The sequence below is a fragment of the Papio anubis genome, chromosome 2 (assembly GCF_008728515.1).
Source record: "Papio anubis isolate 15944 chromosome 2, Panubis1.0, whole genome shotgun sequence".
NCBI classification, from domain to species: Eukaryota; Metazoa; Chordata; class Mammalia; order Primates; family Cercopithecidae; genus Papio; species Papio anubis.
The window spans coordinates 14,268,346-14,290,109 of record NC_044977.1 but is presented as its reverse complement, the minus strand read 5'-3'; the positions used below and the strand labels follow the sequence as shown (position 1 = coordinate 14,290,109).

At 39.5% G+C, this 21,764-nt stretch overlaps 2 protein-coding genes, 1 non-coding gene and 1 pseudogene across 10 annotated transcripts in view; 2 read left to right on the top strand and 2 right to left on the bottom strand.

The window, feature by feature from the left end:
* The window catches only part of ARL13B (ADP ribosylation factor like GTPase 13B), a 73,527-nt gene extending 61,194 nt beyond the window's left edge, over positions 1-12,333 (bottom strand). For 5 of the 8 annotated variants that reach the window (XM_003893819.5, XM_009198573.4, XM_009198581.4 and 2 more), the window contains exon 1: positions 11,662-12,326. In XM_003893819.5, coding sequence (XP_003893868.1) covers positions 11,662-11,720 — 59 coding nt within the window. In that variant the 5' untranslated portion in view covers positions 11,721-12,326. Of the gene's footprint in view, positions 1-11,661 lie in introns of all 8 variants that reach the window. The other 3 variants (XM_003893820.5, XM_009198569.4, XM_009198563.4) reach the window with 3 other exon arrangements.
* LOC116273701 lies at positions 3,753-4,170 on the top strand (annotated as a pseudogene).
* A 2,694-nt stretch (positions 12,334-15,027) lies between the features above and the next one.
* On the bottom strand, positions 15,028-15,134 carry LOC116273897. Its single transcript, XR_004182401.1, has one exon. It is a non-coding gene; the product is annotated as a U6 spliceosomal RNA (small nuclear RNA).
* Positions 15,135-18,069: 2,935 nt separating this feature from the next.
* The window catches only part of PROS1 (protein S), a 101,554-nt gene continuing 97,859 nt past the window's right edge, over positions 18,070-21,764 (top strand). Inside the window, exon 1 of the mRNA XM_003893818.3 lies at positions 18,070-18,490. Within this exon, the coding sequence (XP_003893867.1) occupies positions 18,415-18,490 (76 nt within the window). The 5' untranslated portion in view covers positions 18,070-18,414. The remainder of the gene's footprint in view (positions 18,491-21,764) is intronic.

The following is a 21,764-nucleotide window of genomic DNA, read 5'->3' as shown; positions in this document are numbered from 1 at the left end:
CTAACTCAATTGTTCTTTATGTATACAATGCATTTCAAGATCTACAGTGCTTTAAACATTGCCATGAACCAAAGCAATTACTTTTGGGGAATAAATCCCTGTTTTCTACTAGTTTACATCATTTATTCCATAAATATTAAGCACCCCTTACATAGCAGCAAACAAATATCCACAATTATTAGGCCTCATAAACCTTAGAGCCTAGAAAGAAAAAAGGCACTGGAGAGGTAATTACAGTAACATGAGATAACTGTTATAAATTAGGAGAAGCAGTGGGCAGTCATAAGGATAGACAGCAGACCACAGAGCCCACTCTGGAAGTCAGAGAAGACAATACCACAAATAAACAAATAAGCATCAACTGAGTTGGCAGTTCCTGGAAACATCACGAAATCTTTTCACATCCCTTACAAGTCAAAGTAAAAATTCCCTGATATACCATTTCATGAAAAATAACTCCTTGTTCTCCATTACATAGAGCATCTCACGTTTTTCTCCATTCTTCAAGATTTCAGTTTTTTAAAAAAACAAACATCTAAATACATATATACTGTGCATTTTGAAACACTGTTCCTAAGGCCACCAAGAAAATCAGCTTTTACCTTAAGAGTCTGTCTTTATTTATAGGCTATTAGGCTCAAACAAACAAAAATGTCCTTCAAAGAAGAAAATCACTTTAGAGAATTATAATAGTGTTGAGACTGGCATAAAATAATTCTATTTCTATTTTCACTTTGACTACCTTTGCAACTAGTTAATTTTTAAGATTATGCCCTATTCCTGGAAAAGGCTTTAATTAAATGTTTTAGGGAATTAAAGCATTACTGAATAAACATAACTAATAAGCAGTACAAATAAAAATCACAGCATGAATTACTGCAAAGCCTGATAACGAAGGATTAAATTTATACTTTCAGGACAGAATGGGATTAAAAGGTTAACATTCACCTAAAACTCAGGCTTCTATAAAGAGGTATAATTTATTTAACCTATGTTAAAATGTACACGTAGCTACAGCTTTTTAAAACATGATAAATTGGACGGGCACGGTGGCTCACACCTGTAGTCCCAGCACTCTGGGAGGCCAAAGCAGGAGGATCACTTAAGCCCAACACCAGCTTGGGCAACATAATGAGACTGTGTCCCTACAACAAGCTTTTTAAAAAATTAGCTGGGAATGGTGATGTGTGCCTACAGTCCTGGCTACTTGGAAGGCTGAGGTGGGAGGATCACTTGAGCCCATTGAAGCTGCAGTGAGCCATGACTGCACCACTGCATTGAAGCGTGGGCGACAGAATGAGACCCTGTCATTCATTCATTAATTCATTCATACATGCATGCATACATACATACAAAAATATGGTAAATTATTATTGGGAACAGTTTGGCTGTGGTGCTGTATGACAACAGAAAGATGAAAGATTGCCAATATCTCTTAGTCTGATGATTATCTGATCAAATACATTAGCCCTTCAAATTGAAAAAATAATATACAGTGCTCTTAGGTTTACAGTGTCTACAAAAGTTGACACTAGCAATAAAATCAATCATTTAATCATTTGGTCAGATGGTAATACAATTAAAGCACATTAAGCATTGTGGATACAAAAATGCCTCAGACATCATTTCTGTCCTGAAGTGCTCAACCTCTAGTGAGAGTGACTAAAACATAAATACAAATACATTCTGACACTACGAAAGTTTAACATCTTTAGCTATATATGTAAGATGATAAAGGAATACACAACAAGGGGACTTTATCCAGCCCAAAGTTAGGGCAGAAGGTCAGAGAAGCTTCTTAAGGTAATGCCTAACCTAAGTTCTTAAAGTGAGAAGTTAGCCAAGCAAGGAAAAGGTGAAAACAGAAGGAAGATGAAGGGATTCCAGAATGAGAACACTGCACGAGAAAATACCACTCACGTTATGAATTGATAAACAAGGGGTTAAGAGGACATCTCAGTATAGCAGCCTCAAACAAAAGAAGAACATAGTCACAACTCAATAAGTAGTGAGTCTAAAGGGAACTTGACATACTTCTACTTCAGGAACCAGTAAATGAGCATCCCTAGTCCAAAAATCTGGAATCTGAAATGCTCCAAAATCCTAAACTTTTTAAACACCAGTATGACGCCACAGTGGAAAATTCCACATCTGACTTCATGTGACAGGTGGCAATCGAAACTTTGTTATGTGTACAAAATTACTTAAAATATTTTATAAAATTACCTTCAGACTATTGCATATACAACATAAATGAAATTTGTGTTTAGGCTTGGAGGCCATTCCCAAGATACTTCGTTTTATATATATATGCAAATGTTCCAAAATAAAAAAAAAAATTTGATAAATCTTAGGTCCCAAACATTTCAGCTAAGAGATAATCAAACTGGGCCAGGCACAGTGGCTCACACCTGTAATCTCAGCACTTTGGGATGCTGATGCAGGTGGATTACTTGAGGTCAGGAGTTTGAGACTAGCCTGGCCAACATGGTGAAACCCCATCTCTACTAAAAAAAAAAAAAAAAAAAAAAAAAAAAATTAGCCAGGCCTGGTGGTGCACACCCGCAATCACAGCTACTCAGAAGGCTGAGACAGGAGAATCACTTGAACCCAGGAGGTGGAGGTTGCAGTGAGTTGAGATCACACCATTACACTCCAGCCTGGGCAACAGAGCAAGACTTCGTCTCAAAAACAAACAAACAAACAAAAAAAGAAATAAACTGTATTATCAAATAATTAATGATGGAACCTTTCCAGAAGTTGAAAGTGATCACCTCATTCCTAATATTATAGTCATCCCTAGGTCTTTGATTACTAGAAAGGTTGAGATACAAAGAACTCTGAAGTATTATAGGATTTACAGTATGCTATACTAGTAATAAGTAACATAAGAGGAATTATGGGTACTCTGAAATGTAGCCACAAACTTGGTGTTAGAGACCTGAGTTCAAGTGCCAGATTTGCCGTTTCTAGGCTATACGACACATTACTTCTCAGAATTTCATCAATAAAATAGGATAATAACAATAGCCATTCTAAAGGGATGTAATGAAAATTAAATAAGACAGGCTGCAATGAGTTGGGATGATGTCACTGCACTCTAGCCTGGGTGACAGCGTGAGGCTGTTTAAAAAAAAAAAAAAAAATCTAACCACAGCATTTTTCTGCTTAAAATCCTTATAGAAAATCAAGTCTCAATTTGGCAGCCCCTACTTCTGCCACTCCTGGGAGGCCTGCCATGCCAAGGATTCCTTCTATGCCAGGTATTCCCCCAGCCCTTCACAACCATCCCCAGCTACTTTTTATACAGGCTCCTCTACCAGAACTTCCCTTAATCAGCTCTGTAGCACCTGTATCAAATGTGCTGGGCACACAGTAGGCTTCTCTACTGAAAGAAACAACAAACATTTTCTGACCCCCATTTGCTGAGTAAATAATAAGTAAAATTAAAATACATTAGATTGAGAAAGTACTATAATGAAGTTAATTTATACAAATCTTCACATCAAAATAGCTCATATTAAAGAATGTTATTAAATCCACATACATCAAATTGGTTGAAGTTTTCTGAAAAAAGCTTACATGCTCATGGTTTCTAGGTACTAATTAACAGAAAGACTTTCAAAACTGAAATAGGGGTCTCAGCAGCTCAGGCGGCGGGAGGAGTGCCAGTAGCCAGGCAGCCCAGCTTCGCGAAGGCTCTCAGCGCCGTGGCCCACAGGTGCCCAGCAAGCGCCCTTCCCGCCGCCAAGATGCCCAAGAGGAAGGTCAGTTCAGCCGAAGGGGTGGCGAAGGAAGAGCCCAAGAGGAGATCTGTGTACTTGTCAGCTAAACCTGCTCCTGCAAAAGTGGAAATGAAGCCAAAGAGGCATCAGGAAAGGATAAATCTTTAGATTAAAAAAAAAAAAAATGCAAACAAAAGGGAAAAAGCGAAAACAGGTCAAAGTGGCTAACCAAGAAACTAAAGAAGATTTACCTGCAGAAAACGAAGAAACTAAAACCGAGGAGACTCCAACCTCTGATGAAGCAGGAGAGAAAGAAGCCAAGTCTGATTAATATAATATACCATGTCTTATCTGTAGTCCCTGTCTCCCTTCTTGTACAATCCAGGGTATTTTTATCAACTGTTTTGTAAGTGCAAGTTTTTTAGTAGCTCTAGAAACAATTTTGAGAAGCAGGAAATCCCACCTCATTCCATTGTTAAGTTTTTTCAGGAGGTGAAATAATTCTCTGGTTGTTTATTTTTCATGAAATCAGAAAATAGTATGGGATACTGAATTACAGCAAGTTCTGAGTGTCCTGGACGTCAGCTTAACATTCCATAGATTAGGGCTGAGTTTTTATATATTGTAATACAAAATATACTAAATGGCAATACAGAGTCAGAATCCTGCATTTAAGGTCTTGAACATTTTAAATTACTCCTATTCCCATGTTTTTTTTCACAGAATTGTTTCCTAAAGAAAACCACTCCTTGATCGTGGCTCTCCCTGTCGGAACTGTGTACACTGTAACAGAAGTCCTGTTTTCCTGATAACTGTGTTAATGTGCTGAGAAAGATTGAAAATTTGGGTATATCGTGTACATGGTATTAAACTGTGAATTGGTAGAACGTGTACAGCTTATCAAACACTTGTAGATACTGGCTCTTGATAATCCTCTTAAGAAAAATTTGCCTCCAAATGTTAAGTTGGAACATCACTATAACTATTTTAAAAAGAGGCCGGGCACCGTGGCTCATGCCTATAATCCCAGCACTTTGGGTGGCCAAGGTGGGAGAATTACTTGAGCCCAGGAGATTGAGACATGCCTGGGCAACATGGTGAGACCTTTTCTCTACAAATTAAAAAAAAAAAAAAATTAGCCAGGCATGGTGGCACGTACCTCCCAGTTACTTGGGAGGCTGAAGTGGGAGGATCACTTGAGCTGGGGCAGTCAGGGCTGCAGTGAGCGGTGATCACTCCTCTGCACTCCAGACTAGGCTATAGAGCGAGACCCCCTGCACTCCAGACTAGGCAATAGAATGAGACCCTTTCCTGAACGACATTATGGCAATCATTTGAACATCTACAAATCTAAACTTCCTCATCTTTTAACTAAGGAAGATAAGACTTTCAATATGTTAATTACATAAAAGCTATTCTTTTTTTTGGTGGGGGATGGAGTCTCGTTCTGTCACTCACGCTGGAGGGTGCAGTGGCGAGATCTCAACTCACTGCAACCTCTGCCCCCTGGGTGCAAGCAATTCTCCTGCCTCAGCCTCCCAAGTAGCTGGGATTACAGGAGCCTACCACTATGCCTGGCTAATTTTTTGTATTTTTAGTAGAGACGGGGTTTCACTATGTTGGCCAGGCTCCTCTCGAACTCCTGACCTCAAGTGATCCATCCACCATGGCCTCCCAAAGTGCAGGGATTACAGGTACGAGCCACCATGCCTGGCCCATAAAAGCTGTTTTTTAACTTCAAAAATATTCTGCAAGTCAAAGAAAATATTTCACTAAAAACACTAAAATCAAAGTTTGACACATCGAAACTCTATTATCTAAAACATTTAAAAATACATGGAGCAAGTTCTAAATTTTAACATTAACATATAAATTCTAAAAGTAACAAATACATATACAAAAAAGACTTCAGAACAGGGTTTTGTGATACGTATGTGAGAATTTTAAAGAATCACTATATGACAAATTGATAGAATGAAAAAATGTATTGAAAAAAGTGTGATTTTATTGCAGAAATATGCTATTTTCTGACATTTCGATTCAGATCTAGAACCCCATATTATAGCAAAATCATTATCTAAATTTATTGAGTATGAATAAATAGTGAGAAGGCCAAACTTGGGTTCACAGCCTGCTTTAAAGCCTTGATCAAGTCAAATTCTTAGCATCCATTTTTTCATCTCTAAAATATAAGAGGGTAAAATAAGAGTGTCTCTAGGTCCTTTTCTATCTTAAAATTCTAAAATTCTTACTATGCATAATCAATTAGAACTAGAGGGATAAAAAGAGATGTAAAATATTCCAGTTCAGCATACAGTACAATAGATAATCCTCGCTAATCTGTATGTACAGGTTAATTAGAAAATTAAGAACTCAGCAATTTCTATAAATGGTCTAGATTTATAGTTATATTTATTTAGGCCAAGAATGATGGTATTAGGGAGTTAAGTATTCCCTCAATGAAAAAGTTCATAGCAAAGAGGACAAACACCACTAGAAATGTTGTGTACTGTAACATTTGAATATCTTATTTTAGATTTGGCCACAGCAAACAACAATTTACTAATAAATTTGAAGTAAAGCTTTGATAGGTTGTATTGTGATGCTGAAAAAACATAGATGGACAAGAAATCAGTTCCAATTAAAGGTTAACTCTGTGGAAGAAAGGGAGGAGATGAATAGGGGGCAGGAAGTTTCAAGGATTTGTTACCTACTTATTAAAATTGAAATATGATGACTAAAGATTAAAATTTATAAAACCTGGCAGGCATATGGTACTTATTATATCTTCCTTTTGATTAAATAACAGTAAAAATATTTTTCGTTATATATACATAATATATAAGGAGTTATATAACATGTATATTTTTATATAAACAAAGAATTTTGTTGCCAAAATTTGTATGCAAAATTTGTTGCATAAATTTCTTCAAGACCCAGGTAAAATTACACCCCTTCTAAAATCCTCTTTCCTGATTCTTGTTAAAAATCTTAAAAATCATCTTTCAACTCTTGCATATTCAATCATTGTATTTTACACGCAATATTTTATCACCTAGATGCTATGTTACAAATAACAGGAGCTCAAAATGTGTAGATGAGAATGTGTAAGGGTTAGAATCTGCTGAAGGCCCAGAGATTTACTGAGCATCATAGCTTCACAGACCTTGTGTCCTGTACTCAGGATGAAGGCTGCTCCCTATAGGCTAAATAAATTGCAACAGATTAAAATTTTTTAATGTTAAAAATTATAATATAAAAGTACTAGAAAAAAGTATACGTGAATGTAATATTGGAATGCTGATGAACTTTCTAAACATTACACTGAAAAAGTAATATATCTGAATTTAAAATTTTTATTTAGTCTTATTGATTGATTGATTGATTGAGACAGGGTTTCACTTTTTCGCCCAGGCTAGGCTGCAGTGGGGCAACCTTGGCTCACTGCAGCCTCCACCTCTGGGGCTCAAGCCATCCTCCTGCCTCAGCCCCCCAAGTAGCTCGGACTACAGGCACATGCCACTACGTATGGCTAATTTTTTAAAAATTGTTTTGTAGGGATGGGGTCTCACTATATTGCCCAAGCTGATTTCAAACTCCTAGGCTCAAGCAATCTTCCCAAAGCACGAGGATTGCATGTGTGAGCCACCACACCCAGCCTGAATTCAAAAATTTTAAATGTTTATATACAAAAATCACAAAAATTTGAAAATATAACAAATGGAAAGAAAATACTTGCAATATTATACAACTGACCCTTGAACAACACACGTTTGAACTGCACAGTTCTACTTATACACAAATTTTTGTTTAATGAAAGTTACACGTGTGCCTTCCTCTCCTGCCTCTGCCCCCCTAGCCTCCATGTCCACCTCTTCTGCCTCTGCAATCCCTGAGACAGTAAGACCAACCCCTCTTCCTCTTTCTCCTCAGGCTACTCAAAGGGAAGAGGATAAGGATGGAGACTTTTATGATGATCCGCTTCTACTTAATAGTTAATACATTTTTTCTTCCATACATATATATATATATATATATTTTTTTTTTTTTTTTTTTTTTTTGAGACAGAGTCTTGCTCTGTCGCCCAGGCTGGAGTGCAGTGGCACGATCTCGGCTCATTGCAACCTCCATCTCCCAGGTTCAAGTGATTCTCCTGCCTCAGCCTACCGAGTAGCTGGTATTTACAGGCACCCGCCACGGCGCCCAGCTAATTTTTGTATTTTTAATAGAGACAGGGTTTCTACCACGTTGGCCAGGCTAGTCTTGAACTCTTGACCTCAAGTAATCCGCCCACTTCGGCCTCCCAAAGTGCTGGGATTACAGGCCTGAGCCACCGCGCCCAGTCCCTTATGATTTTCTTAACATTTCCTTTCCTCTAACTTTAACAATAAATTATACATATAACATAAAAAATCTGTGGTAACTGACTATTCACGTTATCAGTAAGGTTTCTAGTCAACAGGAGGCTATTAGTAATTAAGTTTTTGGGAAGTCAAAAGTTATACATGGATTTCTGACTGTGCTGGCAAGGCGGGGTTCAGTGCCCCAAACCCTGTGTTGTTTAAGTGCCAATTGTACTACAGAGAAACAGTAGCTATGATAAACACTTAAAATTTCTTTTTAAAAATTCAGTAGGAAAACACACCTGCCCCAATAGAAAAAACATAACAGGAATCCAATGGACAATTGCTGAGAAAAACACAAATGTTCAAGGAAAAAAAAGCTAATCTTCCTAATAATCAAAAACAACAACAACAACAACAACAACAACAACAAAACAGAAACTTAAAGCGGAAAGCAGTTTCCCCTGTAACCTGAAGAAGATGAAAAACTGATGACTCCTGATTTTCTCAGTGAAAAAGGCACTCCAATGCCCTGTTGGTAGGAGTAGAAACAGTGTTTTATTTTATTTTTTTAATCCTTTCTGAGGAGGAATTTGGTAACATATTTTTAAAAGACAGACTTAGGAACAATAAAAGTTTCAAGAGTTTATTTCCACATTCATTGATTCATGAATGGAGCCATACCAAACTGAACCAAAATTCATGAATGGGGCCATACCAAACCCCAAATAAGTGGGGTTCGGTACTCCACTAAGGGGGATCAAGCATTAAACTTTTATAAGATCTTGACTCCTGACCTAGACTGGTGCCTTAACACTTGATCTCTGACTCCTGCCTTGTCCTTATCACACAAATCTAATCCCTGATTCCAATGTCTGGAATAATATGCTTACTAGGAGAGAATCTAAGTGAGGAGCGGTGGGTAAATACAATGGGTACAGAATATATTAAACAGATCTGCAAAGTAATCTCAAATATAATGTATTAATAACCATCATCATCTCTTTTACAAATTCACTCCTCACATTTGTCAGGATATCTTCATAAAATATAAACATGAAGAGGAATCTTAATAAGAAATTCTACAGAAAACAAATACATAATAATCAAACAGGCAATTTCTGTTGAAAAAATAGAGAATACCATAAAAGCACAAAATTTTGTTTTTAAAATTAGCTTGCTCACCTCTCATTTATTCCAGTAAAATAAATGGAACTACTTGCTAATGTTATTTACTTAAGGATGACTATTACTAAGAAAAATCAAACTACATACAATATTTGGCAAATATTTATTCAGCCACTGTTATAAATCAGGCATTGAACAAGAGGACTTAGAAGATAGGTGTAATCCAACTTGTTTTCAAATCCTTTGACAGTTATCCAAATTGAGACGTTTACCTACGTCCTTTATACTACACTATGATCTAGAACAGTAAGGTCCAGAAGAAATGTAATATAAGCCACATATACATTGAAATTCTCTAGTAATCTCATTTTTTAAAAAGTAAAAAAAGGTTAATTCTAATATATTATCTAATCTAACATATGCAAAAGTTATCATTTCAACATGTAATCAAACTTTTAACAGACTGATAAGATGCTGACTTTTTTGCATAATAAATCTTTCAAAGCGCACTATGTATTAAACATCTCAATTCAGACTAGCCACATTTCAAACGCTCAACAGCCACATGTAGCTCGTTGTTACCCTACCAGACAGGACAAATTTAGATGGTACTTACTAAAGAAGAAAATACAATCTGGGTTATGCCGCTAAATTTTACTAATGCTTTATTAAGAAAATTCAATTATCTGTTCTACTTGGAAATCAATACATTCTCCTTTCTCTGAACTCTGTCTTTTCTTTAAACAAATCATTCCAGAGCGTATATACACAAAAGCTGCTAAGGAAAGCAAAGACTAAGAATGATGAATTAAATTGAACACTCCTTCGAATTACACGTTTTCACTGTTCTTAGATAAAAGAACGTAAGTTATATACCTTCAATAGAAACCAAACACATTTCTTAAAAGCAGACACGATGGAAAATGAGGCGCCAACTATTATGAATGACCCTCAAGTCTTAGTAGATACTTTGAAATTAGACCAGAATATAATTAAAAAAAAAAAAAAAAATCAGAATCTATACACCTAAAACCACTCTTTGACCTTTCTTTTTTTTTTTTTTTTTTTTTTTTTGAGACAGGGTTGCACTGTGTCACCCAGGCAGTGGAGCGATACCGGCTCACTGCAACCTCCGCCTCCCGGGCTCAAGTGATCCTACTGACTCAGCCTCCAGAGTAGCTGGGACTACAGGTGCGCGTCACCGCGCCGTTTATTTTATTGTAGAAACGGGGTTTCGCCATATTCCCCAGGCTGGTCTCGAATCCCAGAGCTCCAAAGATCCAACAGCCTCGGCCTCCCAAAGTGCTGGGATTACAGGCGTGAGCCACCAAATCCAGCCCATCTTTGACTTACAGAGTTGATCTTACCACTTATATTTAAAACATTCAAATTCAGTTAAGAGCTAATAATCAGGACGAATCTTTAGTTTCATTTAAAGTTACTTTTTTTCCAACCTAGACATGTATTTTCCATTATAATGTGTCAGTGTAGCTTTTCAGATTCATTCTTTAAAGGACAGTTCATTCTCTTGGCAAATATACTTAAAATGTTAACAATTAAGAAAAAAAAACAAAACAAAAAACTTTGCTTTATCTTATCCTTGGCCCAATTCCAGACTAGAACTATGAAAAGTCAACATTATTTATATAACAAACACGAGGTTTCTTTACAGGTTAGGCCTCAGTTTCAAAAGCATCAATTTCACTGATTATTTCCTAAGACAGCACCTGGCACAAGGTATTGTCTTAATAAATATTTGTTGAATGAATGAATATCAAGTAACAGGTGCTAATTATTAACACTTCTAGCATTGCAAAATGAAATGTTAAAAAGTGGACCCTTTTAATTAAAATGTTTTCCTAGAGACTGTATGAAAATTGGAAGCTACATTACAGTTAAGAAAACACTATCCATCACTTGTTCTCATTGAATACAATATTTCTAAAGCACAGAGTATTATCACTCTCGTTTAATATTTAAGAAAGGTGGGGCCAAAATGGTTGAGTCATATAATTATTAAGTAGTGGAGCCAGATTTCAAGCCCACGTGCTCAAATACAACTGTGTGGGGGTGTGTGGAGGTGTAAGTTGGAATGGAATGTGCGCATATTATGAAAACTATATTCCATGTCCCCTTCTTGTTAAAAGAACTTCCAGTACAAAAGCTTCAGAAGAAAAACACACAACGGATAGTTTTCAATTCCACACACACACACACACACTTTTTAACAAATTCAAACCTATTTAAAATATAACAACGATAAGCACTGTCAATCGTAACGTAAAGTGGACCAGACAGAAACGCTACATCCTCCAATCTCTCCCTCCCGGGACACCCTGGGAATGAAAGCATCCCTTGCGGCCTGGGACAGACTCTTGCAGGCGCGGGGAACAGGCGGCGCCCCGCCCCTGGGGCGCAGCCATCCCCAACCCCTAGGACCGCCGGGACAGCTGGCTCCAGCCTACCTGACCGGCTCCCGCCACCGCTTGAACCAACCGCAGCAACTGGCCATCAGACTGAACATCCCGGGTCGCTCCTCCTGCCACTTCCCATCCGAGCCCGGAGCGGACACCGGCACCCCGCTCTTCCCCGGGGGCCTCCGCCACTCCGAGACGCCCCTAAAGTGGATAAGTCGGAAGGAAAAGCCGGGAGAGAGGTCAAGGCGGCCAGTCCGAGCACTAAGCCCTGCTAACCGCGCCGGTCCGCGACGACTGCTCTCTTAGCCAAGAAACAGCCTGGCCAAAGACGCAGATACACCGTAGCCGAGTTAGCGGGACCCGGCTGAAGAAAAGCCCCGCGTCGACGTGCAGACGTTACTTCGAGGCGCGTAAGGCGTTCCCCAGGAAACGCCCGTACTGCACTCCTCCAATCATCGGTTGAGGTCCTGCGGTGGAGGCCTCTGAGTGGCTGTAGAGTCCTGGCTACCCGCCCCTGCGCGAGACCAGGAAAGGTGAAAGGGGAGTACTCTAGAAGAAGGAGGCGGAGCTCGAGGTAGCTAGTTTTCGTAACTAGGCAACCGGAGCGTCCGGAGATAAGCTGGAGGATCCAGGACAAATCTCCAGAAAGGCCTATCTTTATACCTATACAAAATGTGTTGCCAATCCACGATGCTGTTCCTTTTCTTTCTCCAGTGTCCCCAACTGAGATTCAGAGATCTCAGGTCTTGTGCATGGGTTTTCTCTTTTTCTTTCTTTTCTTTCTTTCTTTTTCTTTTTCTCTTTTTTTTATTTTTTGTTTGTTTGTTTGTTTTTGCGCAGGGATGGGAACCCTCCAGGATTCTGGGCGACTTAGGCAGCATAACTACAGGAACAACACACTGGGGCAATTCTTATAAGTTAAAGACAAGGGGGAAATTCGCTTGCTAAATTTTCTCGATAGGTCACATAAGAGTGAAGCCTTAATCTCTGAAATATTTATCACCGTTACATATGTGAAATGGAATTGTATGATATTTGTTGTAGGGGGGACTGTGATTACAAAAGAAAAATGCATTTGTTGTAGAAAATGTGAAAAATACTAAAAAGAAACAAGATGAAGAAAATGAGATCTCACAGGACCTCTCAAAGATAACCATTTGGGGCCAGCGCGGTGGCTCACTCCTGTAATCCCAGCACCTTGGGAGGCCGAGGCGGGCGGATTACGAGACCTGGCGATCCAGACCATCCTGGCTAACACGATGAAACTCTGTCTCTACTAAAAATACAAAAAAAAAAAAAAGAAAGAAAGAAAAATTAGCCGGGTATGGTGGCCGCGCCTGTAGTCCCACTACGCGGGAGGCTGAAGCAGGGGAATCGCTTGAACCCGGGAGGCGGAGGTTGCAGTGAGATGAGATCTCGCCACTGCACTCCAGCCTGGGCAACAGAGCGAGACTCCATCTCAACAATAAATAAATAAATAAATAAATAACCATTTGATGTAGGTTTCGGGATTTTTAGGTACATAAATCGCTGACTATTTGATTTCTGCAAGATGAAGATTGTTATCTCTTGACTATTTTGTAATGGTTTATTTTTTAAAGAGGTATGTAATATTTGCATTTCTTTTATATTCTTTAGAGAATAAGAAATGACAAGGAAATTTCTATAGGGAAAAAAAATTATGCACAATATGTAGGGATCTGTGTGTCCATTTTCTACTTAAATAAATATTATCAAATCCTGATAAAAGGATAGAAGGCACTGAGAATCCCAGTGTATTCATGGGGAATATAATGATTTGAAACTAAGATAGATATAGGTTTTAAATTACTCTCTGTCCTTTACTAACTCATGTAACTTTGTTTTGTTTTGTTCTGTTTTTGAGACAGAGTCTCCTTCTGTCACCCAGGCAGGGGTGCAGTGGCAGGATCTCCATTCACTGCAACCTCTGCCTCCTGGGGTCAAGTGCTCCTCCTGCCTCAGCCTCCCAAGTAGCTGGGACTACAGACGTGTGCCATCACGCCCAGCTGATTTTTGTATTTTTTGTAGAAATGGGGTTTCATCATGTTGCCCAGGCTGGTCTCGAACTCCTGGCCTCAAATGATCCACCTGCCTCAAAGTGCTGGGATTACAGGCATGAGCCATGGCACCCAGCCTCATGTAATTTTAATTCAAATTTATATACATCTCATACAACTTGCTATCTCCAAAATATTGTGCCTTATGGGGAACAAAGGGGGTGATACCTTTTCTTCTCATCTTAATAGTCACAGCCAACACTCATATAACAAAAAGATAGAATAGCAAGAGAAAAGCATAACAAATTTATTTAATCCCAGTTTTATGTGACATGGGAGCCTTGCAAATGGAGATGCAAAGATACGGGGAAAACTACCCATTTTTACACTTGGGTTCAATGAAGAATGAAAAGCCATGTAGAACTCTTATTGGTCAAAAAGGATATGCCCTAATAAGAAGAGACTATGTGAAGAAACTCAGCAAGTCCTGTCTGTTCAGATTCCTCTCGACCTAACTGTTCAGCATTGCTTCTTTCAGGGTCTGGGTTAGGATGCTTTCTAGAATGGGAGTCTTAAGACGTACTATCAAACAATGCAGGTCAAAGAATTTATTTATGGGCAGGTCTTTCACAGAAAGGAAGAAGGTTAGAGTAATATTTTGGGGTTTATGGCTGGCTTTGGGGAAAGGGGGTTGTGCTTTCTGTAACTGCACCTGGAGAAAGAGGAATTATAGTTTCTATGGCTTGCTTAGGGGGAGAGTGAGGTGCCAGAGATGGGGAACAGAAGGTTAGAGACGGAAACTTTGCTTCCAAGGCCTTTATTTTAGGATATCTTTTTCTGAGCTCCAACAACCCTATCTATAACATGGAAATTAAAATACCTACTTTGCCAGGTTGCTAAGATGATGAAATGAGAGAAATGAAGCTCAAGTGTAATTTCCGATAAGTAATAGATAGCAGATTTTAAAGTTGGTGTCACCTGTCCCATAAACACTTATGGTATGTTTCCTCCTACCTCCAAATATCCATGGTGGGAGATAGGAGAGCAGGACAGGATGAGACTGCAATGCTCCCTTAACTCCAAGCCAATTTAGGACTGTTTCTGCTGACTCTACTTTCATGACTCGCTTTCTTAAACTAGTGTCTTGCAAACCCTACAGTTATATTGTTTGTATTCACTCTTTGATCCATTTACTATGATTGGGCTTCTGTCCCATCTAACTACTGAAAACATATTTTTTGATATAACTTATATCTTCCTAATTACCAAATCAGCTCTCTTTTCTATTATTTAATACATACAATATAGTTAACTTTTCTAAAACTGTTTCCTGTCTTGGTCTTTCACAGTTATGCACTGCACTGCCCTACCCTGGTTCTCTTCTTCATTTTTTAAATTTAGTATGGACCGCTTCATGAATTTGCATCTCATCCTTGCGCAGGGGCCATGCTAATCTTCTCTGTATTGTTCCAATTGTAGTACATGTGCTGCCGAAGTGAGCACTACCCCTGGTTCTCTTCTGAGCTCCCTGGCCATTCCTCCTCTGGCTTTCTGTATGTAACCTCTAAGATAGGACCTTTTTCCTCTGCTTTTCTTTTTTAAAACATGTTCTCTTGTGGAAATTGATTATTACTTCTGTGACTGAAGGGTCTTGCGATGTGTATGTTTCTTGAGCATTTTTGGAACCATACTCAGTATTGTTTTTTACAAATATATACTCAACACCAGTTTTGCAGTAAATTCTCAATTATCTTCATCCAGAGTTTCTTAGAAACTACCATTTTAAACAAAATAACATATAATAAAACCAATTTTACCATAGACAAATTGATATAAACCAGAATTAAGTTCCTATGGTACATTTCTGGTCACAAAAACATCACCAAACGTCAAAATAAAGATGAAAACCCTAGAAATAGTAAACGTTGAAATAAATATGAGCTATACATACATTTAAGAAAGATTAATGACAACTAAGATAATTATTTGTCCACTTATTCCAGTTCAGGGACATAGGTGGCATCTCAGGGTAAAAGGTGAGGACTAGCCCTCGACAGGACACCATTCTATCACAGGGTGCTCTCATACACGCCCACACTCAGACTGGGACAGGTTATACACACCAATTCACCTAACATGCACATCTTTCGGATGTGGGAGGAAGCTGGAGTACCTGGAGAAAACCCATGCAGACGTGGGGAGAACATGCATACTCCATACACACAGTCGCCTGGGCCAGTAATTCATTTTATTTTTCTCAGCCATGTCATAATGAAACAATACTATTAAAGCACCTGCTCTACTTCTTGCCTTCCCCAGTTCTGCTAGTGATAACGTTATCGAGCATTCCTAGTGCCAACATGCAGTCCCTTAGCAAAGCTGACTCTTAGTTTTTGAATATCTTAAGTGGTTTTGTAGCCATAAGTGCTGCTCACCATGTCTAGTTCTCTTTCCTTACAGGCACATGAAATAACAGTTATTCCCACCCTCTTCAAGTCAGGCATACCTCATGCCTTGCTTTGTCTAATGAAATGTAAGTGGTATGTCACTTCTTGGTAAAACTATTTAAAAACTGGGGCACAATTCTCAATGTTCTCTCTTTTCTTGCAATGGTAATTGTAGAAGACTATGTTGACTTTGAGAGACTGTAAAATCAAAGCAGTATGAATTGCTGAGTTAACACATGGAAGATAATTACCTGGAAAGTCATGCAGACTTGTAGTAGACTTCCAATGAGCAAGAAATAAACACTTGTTATCTAAAACACTAATTTTCTGGCTTTTTAGTGTGTAATCTGGTTTATTCTGAATGATGAAAAGAGTTATGCTGCTATGATTCTAGTTAACATTGTCATTTCAGGATAATTGTTGACATTTTGGCATAAATATTCCCAGGCACACATTGTTGAATTAAACTGAATGAAATGTTTACGTACCAGTCGCTGTTCTAAGCACTAATAATATAGTTGTGAACAGAACCTTTAAAAATTCCTGCCCTAATGAATCTTACATTCTACTGGTGAAGACAGATGAAGTGGATAATAAATATAAATAATAAGTAAATTAGACACTATGTCGGTAGAAGATGATATGGAGAAGTGTAAAACTGGATAAAAAGATGAGATTAAGATTATGAATGAGATTAGATTAAAAGTTAAATTTTGGACAACTTTTAATTGTATATTAAGGTCTGTATCAAAACCAAAGTTTGGCTAAATGAGATTACCAAGTGTCAATTCATACTGAGCTAAAGCCAGATATCACTTTCACAAAGTTCACTTCTGAGATTAATTAAAAACCCAGAATTTTATCCAAAGACACATTATCAAATTGTATATTAATAGATTCCAGATGGTTTTACAACGTTTGACATTATAATGCAGGACACATAATTTTCAGTGCTGATAATTATTACTGGCAGTGTGATGAAATTTGTGGTGTTAAAAAGATATTCAGGCCTGGAGAAGTGGCTCACCCCTGTAATCACAAAGCTCTGGGAGGCCAAGGCAAGAGGACTACTTGAAGTCAGGAGTTCCAGACCAGCCTGGGCAACACAGCAAGATACCATCTCTACCAAAAAAAAAAAAAAAAAAAAAAAATTAAAAATTAGCCTGGCAGAGTGGTGTGTGACTGTAGTCCCAGGTACTCAGGAGACTGAGGCAGGAGGATTGTTTGCGCCAAGAAGTTTGAGGCTGCAGTGAGCTATGATTACACCACTGCACTCCAGTCTGGGCAACCCAGTGAGACCCTGTCTCACATAAATAAATAAATAAGGCCAGGTGCGGTGGTTCACGCCTGTAATCCCAGCACTTTGGGAGGCCGAGGCAGGTGGATCCCTTGTGGTCAGGAGTTCAGAACCAGCCTGGCCAACATGGTGAAACTCTGTCTCTACTAAAAATACAAAAAAACTAGCCAGGCATGGTGGCGGTTGCCTGTAATCCCAGTTACTCAGGAGGCTGAGACAGGAGAATGACTTGAACCCGGGAGGTGGAGGTTGCAGTGAGCCGAAATTGCGCCACTGCACTGCATCCTGGGCGACAGAGTGAGACTCTGTCTCAAAAAAAAAAAAAATTTTAAATTAATAAATAGGTAGATGTATAGATATTCACCTTCAACTGAAGTCTTTAGAGGAGCAAGATTTTTTTTTAAGGCAGATTATTCTAATATTCCCTTCTTTTCTTCATATTCTTTATAATTTTTGTATTCCTGTATGGCATACAAGACCAAAAAAACATATGATCAAAATGACCCCATTTACTTTTACTATCACCATAGTTCTTCCTAAAGTCCTCATTGAGTTCCAGGTTTTGGTTAATATTTTCAGGGACAAGTCAGTGTCTCACTATTTCTCCTTTTGAACCTAGGGATCCTGTCCTCTTGAACCCTGGAAGTTTTCTTGACCAGTCAGAGAACTGCGTTCCCCACCCCTTCCCCTTCGGAAACTTCACACTGTGGAGGAAAGGAACGAAAAGCAGCAACTAGGGGGCTGGTGAGGAAGGATGTCTCGGCAGTGTTTACTAGGCCTCCAACACTAGAGCCCATCCCCCAGCTCCGAAAAGCTTCCTGGAAATGTCCTTGTTATCACTTCCCCTCTCGGGCTGGGGGCTGGGAGCGGGCGGTCCCCTCCGCCCCCGGCTGTTCCGCCGAGGCTCGCTGAGTCGCAGGCGCCGCCGCGCAGCACTGCTCAGACCGAGGCGCACAAGCTCGCAGCTCCGCGGCGCCCAGCGCTCCGGTCCCCGCCGCGACGCGCCACCGTCCCCGCCCGCGCCTCCGCGCGCTTCGAAATGAGGGTCCTGGGTGGGCGCTGCGGGGCGCTGCTGGCGTGTCTCCTCCTAGTGCTTCCCGTCTCAGAGGCAAACTGTGAGTAATCAATAGCGTCTCTTCTCCCTTCCCTAGCATTGTCGACTGAACTACGTGCCCTGGTTAGTAGGATTTTCTTCTCTAGAACTGCAGCCTCCTAGAAAGTTTCCAGTAAGTACCGACAGACACCCAGCGCATGAAACAGCCGTGGATAGAGCAAACTGTAATGGTGGGGCAGGATCACTATCTGCACAGTTGCGAGAATGTATTGCCTACAGTACAGATGTAAGAACCTAGATGACACTAAGTATCGATGGAGGGATGAGAACACCTGCCCGTTTCCCTTCAAAGCTGAAGTTCCCAGTCAGGATGAGCAGATTCTAGTATATGAGTAGGGAAGAAAAGGTAACACACTGTGTTTTCCCTTTGTCCAGGCGCCTGCCCCCAACCTGCACCGGTCTCCTGAAACCTACCTCCCTTTTGCAATTTCTGGACTTTGAGCTTGGTTTGCTTGTCTCATATTAACGACTTGTTTTAGGATGACTGAGGGTTTATATAGCAGTAGGTATATGTCACTTTCTAACCCTGAAATCAAAAGGACTGTTAAATACTGTATTCTGTTTCTCAGATCGTTTGTACTGAGGATTTTTTAACACTGTGTGCCACTGATCTGAGGTGGTGGCATGAATTCTTTATCTTTGTGTTTCAGGTTCTTTACGTCCTTATGCCCGGGTTCAAGACAGGATATTAAGTTTTCTCTGAAAAATATATAAGGAATAGCAAGGCAATTAGTACATTTTAGTGGTCAGTTAATTTGTTTTCTAAAGTTGTAAGCGTGTTTGTTGAATACAAATGCCTTTTTGTTTGTTTGAGAGGGACTGCCCTGCTGCCCAGGCTGGAGTGCAGTGACTCCATCTCCACTCACTGCAACCTCCACCTCCGGGTTCAAATGATACTCATGCCTCAGCCTCCAGAGCAGCTGGGATTACAGGTGCCTGCCTCAACACCCAGCTAATTTTTTTTTTTTTTTTTTTTTTGTATTTTTACTAGAGACGGGGTTTCACCATGTTGGCCAGGCTGGTCTCAAACTCCTGACCTCAGGTGATCCACCCGCCTCGGCCTCCCAAAATCCTGGGATTACAGGCATGAGCCACCACGCCTGGCCAAAAATGCCTTCTTGTTTTATGTTTTATTTTTAGGGATTGGAACGGGAGTGAGAACTCTAAATTACAAATAACTTTTAGGAGCCTAGAGCCCCAAAGTAAACTTTTCGAAGATGGAAATTTCTAGAGAATTATATATCAATTTGCTAACATTCCACTAGTTTATATTAGTCATCAGGATGAATGCAGTACTTTAAAAATCTAACTTGGGACTAAAACATTATTTTTTGAACTTACACTAAAGAGCTACAACTGCAAAACTTCAGCATTCAAACCCCTATCATTAAGCCAATTTGTAACTCCAGGTGCTTATTACCTATATAGTTCATTAGGACAATTAAATATTTGCTTCCTAGCTAGTGTTTTGGAGAGGAGAAAGGCAAAGTAGCTTGCCACACTTAACTCCTTGTCATCATAGAAATTTGCTAGGCCTTTTCTTTTTGTAGAGATTGTTACATTTTGACTGAATCTAGGCAGAGGTAAAAATTATATGGGTTTGTGTGTGTGTATTATATAGAAACATATGGAGAATTACACTTGTTATATATAAACACTGATAGAGCAGACAAATTAATTCTTCAAGTATATCACATAAAGAATAATTGGCCCCATAATGCCTTCAGTTAAAAAGTTTTTGATTGCTTAATTGGATTAAAAGTCATCTGTGGTTTACTAATGAGGAAATTTAGATATAGATGTGATGTTTTTAGTTCATATGATTTAATTTTACTTTATTTTTACTTATTTACTTGTTTTTTGAGACGGTCTGGCTCTGTCACTAAGTCTGGAGTGCAGTGGCATGATCACAGCTCACTGCAACCTCCCCCTCCCGGGCTCATGGGATCCTCCCAGCTCAGCCTCCTGAGTAGCTGGAACAACAGGCATCTGGCACCATGCCCAGCTAATTTGTGTGTGTGTCTGTGTGTATTTTTTTTTTTGGTAGAGTTGGTGTTTTGCCATGTTGCCTAGCCTGGTCTTGAACTCCTGAGTTCAAGCGGCCTGCCTACTTTGGATGGCCAAAGTGCTGAGATTACAGGTGAGAGTCACCGTGCCCAGCCTCTAAATGATTTTAAATTTGAGATATAATTAGAGTTATAAATATTTTATTTGTAATTCATTGTGTAGTCCCTTACTTAGAATTATTTATTTATTTATTTAGAGATGGAGTCTCACCCTGTTGCCCAGGCTGGAGTGCAGGAGTGCAGTGGTATGATCCCAGCTCACTGCAACCTCCACGTCCTGGGTAGCTGGTATTACAGGCATCCTCCCACCTCAGCCTCCCAAGTAGCTGGTATTATAGACATGTACCACCACACCCAGCGAATTTTTGTATTTTTTGTAGAGACAGGGTTTCACCATGTTGGCCAAGCTGGTCTTGAACTCCTGACCTCCAGTGATGGTCTTGAACTCCTGACCTCCAGTGATGATCTTGAACTCCTGACCTCCAGTGATCCTGCTGCCTTGGCCTCCCAAAGTGCTGGGATTACAGGTGTGAGCCACCACACCCAGCCTATAATTCATTGTTTAGGCCATAGAAAGCTATGGCCCATTAAAAAAAATATTTTTGTGATTAAAAAAAGTCTCGCTATCTTGCCCAGACTGGAGTGCAGTGACTATTCACAGGTACTACAGCTTTGAACTCCTGACCTCAAGCAATCCTCCAATCAGCCTCCTGAGTATCTGGGACTATAGGTATGCACCACCATGGCTGGCTTATAGTTGTGATTTAAAGAAAAACATTTACAAATCATAGTTTTATTTTAGGAAGAGTTATTAGAAATAATCTAATTCAACTTATTTGTTTAAAAATAAAAAAAGAAATTGTTCAGAGATATTAACTAATTTTCCAGAATACATATAATATATATACATACATATATGTATCAGAGAGAGGGATGAGAATCTCTCTATTTAACATATATACTGTCACCCAGTCATGGGTGCTCACGCCTGTAATCCCAGCACTTTGGGAGACTGAGGAGGAAGGATCACATGAAGCCAGGAGTTCAAGACCAGCCTGAGCAACATAGTGAGACCCTGTCTCTACAAAAGACATTAAAAAAAAAAAAATTAGCCGGATGTGTTGGTACACACTTGTAGGCCCAGCTCCTCAGGGGTCTAAGGTGGGAGGGTCACTTCAGCCCAGGAGGTTGAGGTTGCAGTGAGCATGA